We start from the raw sequence: 11603 nt of genomic DNA on the forward strand, positions 1-11603 counted from the left end.
CTGAAGCTTTGTATAAAGTTGGTATGTTGTGTTGAAGTGTATAAGAACAGACTGTGATGTTAGCCTGGGATCTATGACAGCAGAGTCACTGATCGCTCTGTGTGGGCGTTTACATCGAGGAATCATTCTTTACACTTGAACTTCCCTTCACCTCCTGTCCCCTCTCCCCACCTCATAACACCTAAACAGCAGAATGCTGTTTCACACATTCACAGTGTCATGTGAAAAACTCACCATCCACAGCATGACCAGCTGAAACCCACTCACCCTGAAGGTCCATCACAAAGCGCTCTCTCTCATACAGGATAACTCTGGTTGTCAGAGCATTCTGCAAATGATCAAATGATGACATGAAAATGTAACTTCCTCTAAAAGCAGCTGTGCACGGTGCTTTTAAAACAGAAAGCTGAGCAACACACTGCTGTCCAATACATCACAATATGATATATGTCACAGTGTTTTACATTAGGGACTATTATCAGGGGAGCCTGGAAACCAGCAGAGTGTGCCCAGTAACTCTGTCACCGAGTGCAGCACAGAGTGAGGCTCGGACTGTACTTGAACAGCACACACAAATATTTTTCCATTAAATCCAAAGTCCACAGAAGTTCATTGCAGCGAACTTATTGAATCTTGTCATGCGTGGCAGGGACGTAGCAGAATTTCAGACCTGTTGAGGCCGTGTACACAGACACACAAAACAACATCTGGAAAAGTTGTTCATGTATTTTCTTGTTCGCTGTTCAGCCTTTTCCCACAATAACAGGCTACTTCCAGGAAATCCAGCTATTTATACACTAATATTACCTCGTGTTTGTTTTTGTTTTTTATTAATTTGAACTGAATTTGAAATGTAGTCTTTAGTATTCATATTTTAGTATAACAACATATTTGATTTTGAGAAACTGTAATAAAGCATTCCTTTTTTATCCCAATGTAAAGGTCAAGGGTCCTGTTTGTCAAAAGAAACAAAGGTAGGGCCTGTTGTCGTCCCCACCTGCAGCTAAGGTGGTGAACAAATCAGTTTTGCACCTTTATGAATCTGTAGACAGAGGAAGAGACACTGAGGGACTGGTCTTGCTGCACTGCTACACTTATGTCTGAATCCCCTCAAACTGCAACAAGGCTGGAAAAACAACCCAAGTATGTCTTTAATTGTGTCCTAGAAATTGACCTGGTGCGCTTACAGCCGTGCAAAAGTTAAAGAAAGTCTTTTTTCTAGCAGGCCGTGACGGGAGATCCGGTTATATGTCCTGTAATGGTGATAGCTGCCGCACCTTCCACTGGGGTGAACCTCAGGGCGCACACGGTCAGCCAGAACAGGAAGATCCACCCGTGTAATGCTTCGCTGTAAAAACAGCAGCCAAGCTGTCTGTGTCAGGCTGAGCGCGCACACGCACGCTCGCGCACACACACCCCTTGTGAAGTTATGGCAGCTCGTAAAAACAAAGAGTCCAAACGCAGTGGCTCGGCTGACGAGGACGTTCTCTGCTCGCTGTTTACTTTGCGTGCAGCAGCGTAACCTGGGAATAACCCTGCGTGTGACCCGTGTTTGAACCCACTCAGAGAGATATCATTTTATAACACACACACGGCAGGACAGACTGACGGCAGGTCAAAGTCTTCTAGATTAGAAAGAGAAGCCGCGCGTCACCGCGCAGCTTTCACCTTCATGTCTGATAGTCACGTGCTGCCTTATTCATGTATTGATTTATAATTAAGGCAGGAGGGTAAGCCACGGCGGCCACAGGCTATAAAAGAAAAACAACTTTTAACTATGAATGGCACCCACGGCACCCACGGGGAGAGGGATTAAGCGCCGCTTTTACATTTTCTGAAAATTGGAAAGGCGCATGATTAGCGCTCCTACAAGCGGGGCTTAAGCCAAGGTAATGAGTGTGTAAAGTAGCTGCTTATTGCCAACAAAGGCGTCTCGGGACTTCCATTGTCTCGGTGGGAATCATCACCTTTTCTCAGTGAAATCCGCCGTGGATTGTGTGCGTGCAACAGGAGGTAGGGACTAAAGCTGTGGCCTCTGGAACAAATGGTGAGGCGAGTCGGCCAGCACAGGTCGGAGGCGGGGCCGAGCGACACCCACAATTAAAGATGAACTTTGCGTGAACTAATTTATTGGAGGGAGGAGAAGGTGCCCACGGGCTGCCAGCCTATAAAAACTTCGGCTTGGCACACCGGAGTCCCAGACGAAGACTGAGCTCAACCTGAAATCTTCACCGGGCCCACAAGACGCTGCAACATGGTCGTGAATGCACTGGTGACCACGTTCTTGTGCACCGTAGCGCTTCCCATTCTGCTATTCCTGCTGGCCGTGAAGCTGTGGGAGATTTACACGCTCCGATGCAGAGACCCGACTTGCCCTCTCCCGCTGCCCCCCGGATCCATGGGCTTGCCTTTCATTGGAGAGACGCTGCAACTCCTCCTCCAGGTAAACGCTGCTTCTGGTCATCATCAGGATGAAATATTATATTCAGTTTAAGCGTGAAAGTTTGGGTTTCCCGGAGCTTCTGGGAAGTGTCGAATTAAAACGAACCCACTGTCATAAATGTGTACGTGTATATTTAATGTGCGTGAGGCTGAAACCACCCACACACGACAGTCTGTTTGTGTGGCCACATGTTCACAGAGGAAAACATTTCTTCGGATGAAGCGGGAGAAGTACGGCTACATCTACCGCACACACCTCTTCGGGAACCGCACGGTGCGCGTGACTGGCGCGGATAACGTCAAGCAGATCCTCCTGGGGGAGCACAGGCTGGTGTCCGCGCAGTGGCCCGCTTCTGTTCGCGCGATCCTGGGCACGGAGACGCTCTCCAACGTGCACGGAGCTCAGCACAAGACTAAAAAGAAAGTAAGTTACTTTGACCTTTCCGCAGAGGGAGCGCTGGCTACAGGGCGGGGTTTGCGTCAGGTTTGCGTTCAAACTCTGAACAAATGCGTCCTTTCTACAAAAACCGGGAAACTCGAGCTCGGTCACTTCGGTTCTGTTCAGGTGTGTGACATGGCACCAGTTACCTGCAGGTGCTGAAGCCCAATATCATCATGCCGCAGTCATATCTGCACACTACACCTCTAGATTTGACAGCTACTTCCATAGTGTGATTGTAGTTGTGTTGTATGTTGCTTACAGTTCATTCAGAAGTGTTTTGTTGTTGTTTTAAAGAAACTTTCTGTCATGTTATTAAAGCAGAGACTTGATGTCCTCTGACACAATGTAGTTTGTCTTTCTAATACCAGGGCCATCTACAAACACATTCTCAGAATCTAATTTGTTTTAATCTAATCGAAAATCGTTTAGAATTTAGACTTTGTTTTTTGCAATCTTAGCTTCATATCAAATCCTCCAGAGAATCCATCCACCTACTTCCAGCATGTTTCTGTTTGTTTTTGAAATCCGTGGCAGTGTTTGAACATGAATATCTTAAACTGTAAAGATAAAATCCCCAAATTCTCAAAAGAGTGAATCAGGATCTGTATTTTGGGAGTTTCTGCTAGTTGGTGTCCTGTAAAGTCCCACATTTGAGCACAAAGAAAGAATCCCATTGCAAAAGGCACCCAGTGATGGTCTCTGAAAGGTCTATAGTTGCTTACTTTTTCAAATGTAAGGGGAAAGTCCAATTTTCCTTTAACATTGATTCTGGTTTAAGCGAATATGCCAAGTTTTACTACAGAAATAAAAATGTCCATAATGGTTTAAAACAGTCTCTGAATATAACTGAAACCCGTTAAATCGCACGCACTGCGCCTCGGAGGAGTCTGATCATTTAGGTTAAGCTTCAGATGTGCTGAGGCATCAAAGCTGCAACAAGCAGTGATGTAAAACATACAAATAATTATAGTGAAACTAAAGAGTAATGAAGTAAAAGCCGGCTGAGCTGGGATCAGGTGAAGGCTGAATGTTACAGGATCTGTAATAGCTGGTCGGCAGGCTGTTTGACCCAAAATGTTTTTGCTTTACTCAGCGAGATGTTCTCGAGGCTTTTTGACCACAGCATTTTTAGACAAATTGGATTTTGTCGAGCAGAAGCCCACACGGAGTTGTGCCCCCCACACCCACCCTGCTTTAAAAACCCAGCTTGAATGTTTGTTTTGCTAAAACTTAAAATCAGGACTCTAGCAGGTGATGCTGAAGCAGCTTCGTTATACTTCTATAGACTCTTTCCTGTTTCATGTTCTGCACGTCTTTGTCCTTCGTCTCGCTGTGGTCTCTCCTCTCTGCTCTAGTCCTTCCCCCTCACCCCCCATCTGGTCGCTGGTCGTTGTACGTCGCTGCTCCTGTGAGCCTGGATCTGTTGGCGATCTCTTCCTGTTAACAGTTATTTCTTTGCACAGCTGCCAGGAGCTTGGCAGGGCGATAATGTGCTGAGCTGGAACCATATCTAAACATTAAAGTCTGACTTTAACTGCTCTATGCTCTTCATTTGTGTGCATAATTATTCTGAGACTGGTCTCAGATACAAATCCTCTTTTCACGTTTTGCTAACACACTGACCTGGGATCAGTGTAAATGAAGTGATGTCAGCTGCTGATTTGTCGAGCTGTAATGTTGTTTGTGGCATATTGCCTGACTAAAACATTTAAGGACACCAGCACTGAGGTGAAATGGTCTCACTAAGTCTTCCATCATCACTCCTGTGCCCCCTCAGGCTATCCTGCGCGCCTTTTCCAGGGAGGCTTTAGAGCTCTACATCCCGGTTATCCAGGAGGAAGTTCAGGCTGCAGTGAAGGAATGGCTGGCACGTGACTCCTGCGTGTTGGTCTACCCAGAGATGAAGCGGCTGATGTTCCGCATCGCCATGAGGGTCCTGCTGGGCTTTGAGCCGGAGCAGGTTCAAACCGATGAGCACGAGCTGGTGGAGGCTTTTGAGGAAATGATCAAGAACCTGTTCTCGTTGCCCATCGATGTGCCTTTCAGTGGACTGTACAGGGTAAGAAGCATGAACTGCCAATATTTAAGGGTTTAATTGTGCAGTTAGTCCAAATAATAACACAACTTTACGGACAAGATGAAATCGTTTAGTGCATTTGATCTTCTCTCTCCTCCCGTCATCTGATGTTTTCCCCTCTATCCCCACCTTTCCTGCTTCCTCTCCTGCAGGGTCTGAAAGCAAGGAACTTCATCCACTCTAAGATTGAGGAGAACATCAAGAAGAAGGTGCAGGAGTCAGACCAGGACTGGAAACCCAGAGACGCCCTGCAGCAGCTCATAGACAGCAGCAACAAGAACAAAGAGCCCATCAGCATGCAGGTAATGAGGTCACCTGCTGCAATGCACGTCTGCACGATTTCTTCATATGAGTCACTGAATGTATTTCTGTTTGCAGGCCATCAAGCAGTCTGCCACAGAGCTGCTGTTTGGGGGGCATGAAACCACAGCCAGCACAGCCACCTCTCTGGTCATGTTCCTGGGTCTGAACCCCAAAGTGGTGGATAAACTGAGACAGGAGCTCCAGGACGAGGTAAAGCTTGTTCACAGGGACTGTTTCTAGCTGATTTTGTAGAAACAAGGTCTGGACTTTCATATCCATCATCGAGCTTTTACTTGTTGTGTAATAACAGTCCCGAGACTTTGCTGTCCAGTCTGACGCTTTCGATTTCCCAAGACTTGTATTTCTGGTTAAATTAAACTATAATAAAGTTACATCACAGAACTACTGTGGAGCTCCATCCATACTGAAGCTAGAACCTCATATGATCAAGTGGGCCATCAGTGGTTAGCACTGCTGCCTCACAGCATCGAGGCTGGTTTGAACCCCACTGGGAGACTTCTTCTGTGGAGTTCTTCCTGTGGCTGTGTGGGTTCCTTGACTAAGCTTAGAAAACTGAGGAAAAACACAGACGGGCAGCTGATCTTTGCAGCTTCACACAACAGTTAGATATCGCTCTCTATGTTCAGGCGGAGCAGGGCATGGACCTACAGAGCCTGAACATCGAGTCCTTGGAGCAGCTGAAATACACCGGCTGTGTCATCAAAGAGACGCTGAGGATCAACCCTCCTGTCCCTGGAGGCTTCAGAGTGGCCCTCAAGACCTTTGAGCTCAACGTAAGCTGGCAGCAATTTCATAAGTAATCTGAACACGGAAGCTTTAAGACTCACGACAGAAGCGCCTCACTAATGATGTCCACTTGCCTCCTCAGGGTTACCAGATTCCCAAAGGCTGGAACGTCGTCTACAGCATCTGCGACACTCATGATGTGGCAGAGATCTTCCCCGACAAAGAAGACTTCCAGCCAGAGCGCTTCATGACCGATCCGTGCGCGGACTCCTCCAGGTTTCAGTACATCCCATTTGGTGGTGGCTCCAGGATGTGCATTGGGAAGGAATTTGCCAAAGTTCTGCTGAAGGTGTTCCTGGTGGAGGTGGTAACAAAGTGTCACTGGACTCTTTTAAACGGGCCTCCAACCATGAAAACAGGACCTACTGTCTATCCCGAAGACAATCTGCCAACCAAGTTCACCAGCTATGTACACAATTAAACCGAATAAACAAGATTTATTTTTTATTTTCCCCAAAAGTCCTAAAAGATTTGTTTGCAGACTCGCACATGAACAGGAGGATGTTCCTTTAGCTTGGTGTCGGTGTTTAAGCATTAACTGTACATAGTGTAGATTACACAAGAGCAAATTTTATATTCTATTTATACTTTGGATTTGTGTATATTCTTTTTTCCTGAGCTGAGCTGAATGATTGAGAGGCCCTCTGGACCTGTGTCTACAGGACTGTACATATTTAATGTGTCTGTTAATATAAATATGCCTTTTCTATTGGACCTCAGCTGATGTTTGAATGTTTGGGTTTTATTTAATAAAACAAATTTGCAGAAGCGTTTGTTTTTTGTCTTTCGCTGAACCAAGAATGATGGCACATATCTGTGGTTAGATGCTGTTGAGTGTCTGTGTACCAGTAAGCTCACTATGCTACATGGCAAGTTTATTTGTATAGCACAATTCAACAACAAGGTGATTCAAAGTGCTTTACAGAGACATTAGAAACAAATAAAAAGCATGATTTAAAATTGATTAAAACAAACTAATTGACAAACAAAACAGTATATAAAATCAAAACAGATAAAATCAGTAGTTAAAATAAGTTTTGAAATTTAAGCTTAAAAGTGTGGATTTGGTGTTTTATTCAAATGCAGCTGAGAACAGGTGAGTCTTCAACCTGGATTTAAATAAACTGAGTGTTTCAGCTGATCTGAGGCTTTCTGGGAGTTTGTTCCAGATATAAGGAGCATAAAAGCTGAATGCAGCTTCTCCGTGTCTGGTTCTGACTCTGGGAACTGATAAAAGACCGGATCCAGATGACCTGAGGGATCTGGAAGGTTCATCCTGGGTCAGGAGGTCACTGATGTATTTTGGTCCTAAACCATTCAGAGCTTTATAGACCAGCATCAGAACTTTAAAGTCTATCCTCTGACGGACAGGCAGCCAGTGGAAAGACCTCAGAGCTGGACTGATGTGGTCCACTTTATTGGTCTTAGTGAGGACTCGAGCAGCAGAGCTCTGAATGAGCTGCAGTTTTGTAATTTCCATGATGCTGGTTGTAACTCTGGTTTTTATTATATAACAGGTTCAGCCTCCTCCATGTGTGCATAATGAGGCAGACAAATCTATGGAAGCACAACTAAAAATCCTCATGCACATGTAGAATATGGCAAACTTGATAAATGTAGATTGTTAGTTTAACTAATGTCGTCTTTTCTAAATTTAGACTTTTGGGCAGGTGTTTAGTCTTTCTGTAAAACTGACTTTAAAATGTAATGGGATTACATCGTTTAAACAAGTATTCTGTCAGCGTAAAGGTTGACTTCTCAGCGCTGGTTCAAGGTTTACATTTTGAGACTCAGAGCTGGAAACCAAACTCTGCAGCTTTGGGATGTTTCAATGTTCCATCATTTTATCAGCCATCCTGCTCCAGCATGTTAGACAGGCTCTCATGCTGGGATGCTTCTATACAAAAACTGCAAAGAGGCTGTCTTCTTGCCTTCCAGTGGTCATTCATTTCCTCCTTGCACACTCTGGGCTGGTGGAGTCCAGATGCTGCGGCCACAAATCATCTTTATAAACGTGTTTGTAAAGATCATGCTTTGGATTTAGTCTCTTTTCTCTCTAACAGCTGATTGTTATCCTTGAAAACACTTGACTCTGATGTCAGCTTAGAATCAGCTGTTCATCCAAACACACACTTACTTCTAAGAGATTTCATCTGTCGTTCATTCAGACAGAAATGGAGTCATTTCTTCCAAATCGTCATGTGTAGAGAAGTGATTGCAGACGACATTTGAAAGGAAATGCCACATTTCCCAGTTCAGGCAGATATTTACACTTTTTAAAAACATCGTTTTTGTGTTTTCTGCATTTGTTAGCGTCTCTGTTGTGAACTCGCTCAGCCAACACAGTCTCTGCTCCGTCCGTGGGTGCAGCCATGGCCATGCTTCCACTTCTGGTGTTTCCAGGCAGAATTCCTCCAGCCTGTCTTTTCCCACATGGTGCTAATCGGCTCTCCTTTCTGCAGTGTCCTGTGCTTCCCCCTGTGTAACCAGTGTTTCTCTGGGTGCCAAAACCAGCTAACGTACTAGTATTACTAGTTCTCTACCTGTCTGCCCACCTCCCACCTGCCTCGTCTTGGACATTGTGGGGACCCTTGGTGTCATCTCTCTAAGTAGACTGTTGCAGCAACACTTATTCTCACGTAGCAGGTCCTCCAGGCCCCTCTGCTCTGCAGCAGACCCTGCAGACTTCCCTCAGTTTGCAGCAGTCACTTTTATTCCAATAAACAGTTTAAAGCTGCTCTCTGCGTCTGGTTTAACCAGACTGTGACTAATACCAGCTCACTGCCGGTTCACCTCTGTGACACACAGTGCTGCCTTAATGCTTTGCTTTTACATACAATAAATGTAGATTTTTATATATTCATTAAAATGTGGTTATTTTTATTTATCTCTATTTAAACACATTTTTTTTGACTATTTAAAATTAATTATTTGTGTTTTCTATTCATAGACTGTATATAAAAGATGGACACAGACACAACAATGCCACCATCAGCCTGAGAGTTTCTGAAAGTGGACATGATGCGCAACACACTGAGAGGTCAGGAACTTTTCACTGATATGTTGCATCGCCTGCTGTATTGTCCTTGTTTGTTACTGCAGTGGACCCAGCAGAGTGTGTTTACTCTTATTATTCAAAATGATTGAGACTGAAAATCTATCAAAGTGTTTATCATAGTCATAGAGTTTAGACTTCTATTAAAACCTGACAGTTTCTGCCTGCTGCTGGCCGTTAGGAGGAACACAGTTTTACTTTTAAACTTACATCTGATACCATTTATTGTAAGATTGCATATTTTTACATTGAAATCCAGGGAATGTAAAACGTCTGGGTTAAAGGCCGAAACAGTGAGTGTGATTGTAAATGTAGTGATAACACACAAACACACACCTCTTTATCAATTGTTGTGAGGAGAAAAGCAACAGAGGAAAAATCTGGAATCCATACAAGCAGGGAAAGACGTGCCCTGATGACCCTGGCAGATGAGCAGCCAGAGGGTGAACCAGAGTTCATACTGGTCGGTTCACTTTCAGGGCACCGAGCCAGTAAAGATTTACAGAAGAAGAATAAAAGCAGTCCAGTATCATAGCATTCACGTGTCTTCATTCATGATAACAGACTGTTAAAGGATCACTGTTTAAGTGTTTATGTCAAAAAGTGAGAAATAGCAGCTACTGCAGCTGGATGAGTGTTCGCAGAACACATTACGAGCTAGCAGAGCAGCTAATGATCAGATTCTCTGGTTAGCATAGAGAGTTCATTGTGCTTAAAACAATCCTAACCGTTTAAATCACTGATGGAGAAGATCGTGGTCTGAGGAGCGTCTGGACCAGCTGCTCTCAGAACTGCAGAAGCTTCTCAGATGAAACGTCTTCAAGGAAACTTCAAGAAGTCCAGACGCTTTTCTTTCTAAGCTCCTTGAGCTGTTTGCATCGCCACACCTCACCTGGATTCTGACACCTCTCAGCAGACACTTTGGTACATTTATGTGTTTAATCCATGACTTTGCTTAACAGCTGCTCGTTTCTTTCACGTTGAACTACGTGAGGGGAAAAGAAGCACGGCCACTGCCTCCTTTCACACTTCCACACACCTGACCAACACCTGATGTGTAACCTCTCACATCACGCTCACAGGACCAGGACCATGCCTCAAACATATCTGCTGCTTTCCTGCACTGCACACCGTGTGCTCCCCCCTCGCCTCTTCTCTCTGTATCACTATCACTACCAGTAAAGATGTGGTCGTCTGATTTAATACTAGAATTAAGATTCCTTCACTTATCTTACACGACGTGTTTCCTTTGGTTGTTAAAGGTACATTTCTCCAAAGACAATAAACTCTGGTGTAATCTAGTTTAAAATCACTGTTTGGAATATATTACTGTTTTTCTATGCTAACTCTCCACACTGATGCTAAAGATGACATATTACATATCCTGTCATCAGGCGGCTGTAATGTATGTAATGAGTTGGAAGTGAGACCTTGCTGGTTTTTAAAAAACTCTAAATCTGTCTTACACTGTAGTTTGTGTTTTTATCTGGTAAAAGGAAATTTGAGCACATAACTCCGGTCCTGGCCTCCCTGCACTGGCTTCCAGTTGAATTTAGGATTCATTTTAAAGTTCTTTTATTGGTTTTTAAACCTTTAAATGGTCTGGCACCTGCGTATCTGTCTGATTTGCTGAAGCCCTATATCCCCACTCGTTCGCTCTGGTCAGCTGAGCAGCTGTTGCTCTCAGTCCCCAAATCACGGCTGAAACTGAGGAGACCGAGCGTTCACTATCGTGGCTCCTGAGCTTTGGAATAATCTTCCTCTTCACATTAGGCGATCGACATCAGTGCTGGTTTTTAAATCCAGATTGAAAACACATTTTTATTCGCTGGCTTTTGACTCAGTGGTTGACTGACTTGTATTTTATTGTTTTCGCTATGTTTATTATTTTATCGTATTTATTATTCTTATGGTATCTATTATGTTTCTATTGTTCAGCACTTTGGTCAGCCTTGTGTGTTTTTAAAGTGCTATATAAATAAACGATGATGATGATGATGATGATGATGATATTTGTGTTCAAGCCTAAATGTCAAACTGCTCATTCAGAGGTCAGGGAAACAGTGATCACCTGCTGCATGCATCTACACCTGCATGCTCAGGAAACAGGTTACTACATGTTTCAATACCTGCCCCCCCTCCCTGAGCCTGGTTCTGCTGGAGGTTTCTTCCTGTTAAAAGGGAGTTTTTCCTTCCCACTGTCACCAAAGTGTTTGCTCACGGGGGGTCATATGACTGTTGGGTTTTCTCTGTATGTATTATTGTAGGGTCGACCTTACAATATAAAGCACCTCGAGGCGACGGTGTTTTCGCGCTGTGTAGATCAAACTGCTGGTTCGTGTCAGACAAACGACAGTGACGAGCGTCGTCAGTCTGACGAGTGTGTGAAACTTCGGGCTGCGTGTATCTGTAGCTCTGCAGTCTTCAGTTTGCTCGGTAAATAAGACCCTAGTTTTTGCACTTCAATGGAAGCCAAA

General features: G+C 44.4%; 1 protein-coding gene across 2 annotated transcripts; it reads left to right on the plus strand.

Moving 5' to 3' along the window:
* Window positions 1-2171: 2171 nt before the first annotated feature.
* On the plus strand, window positions 2172-6840 carry cyp26a1 (cytochrome P450, family 26, subfamily A, polypeptide 1). 2 transcript variants are annotated; one of them, XM_085171249.1, is made up of 7 exons: window positions 2173-2443; window positions 2642-2866; window positions 4662-4943; window positions 5114-5263; window positions 5340-5474; window positions 5912-6058; window positions 6154-6840. In XM_085171249.1, the coding sequence occupies exons 1-7, from the start codon at window positions 2255-2257 to the stop codon at window positions 6490-6492; spliced, it is 1467 nt and encodes a 488-aa protein (XP_085027375.1). In that variant the 5' UTR covers window positions 2173-2254; the 3' UTR covers window positions 6493-6840. The 2 variants fall into 2 exon arrangements, with proteins under 2 accessions (XP_085027376.1, XP_085027375.1); XM_085171250.1 differs by lacking the exon at window positions 2642-2866 and having other exon boundaries at window positions 2172-2443.
* Window positions 6841-11603: the final 4763 nt, after the last annotated feature.

The sequence above is a fragment of the Neolamprologus multifasciatus genome, chromosome 8 (assembly GCF_963576455.1).
Source record: "Neolamprologus multifasciatus chromosome 8, fNeoMul1.2, whole genome shotgun sequence".
NCBI lineage: Eukaryota > Metazoa > Chordata > Actinopteri > Cichliformes > Cichlidae > Neolamprologus > Neolamprologus multifasciatus.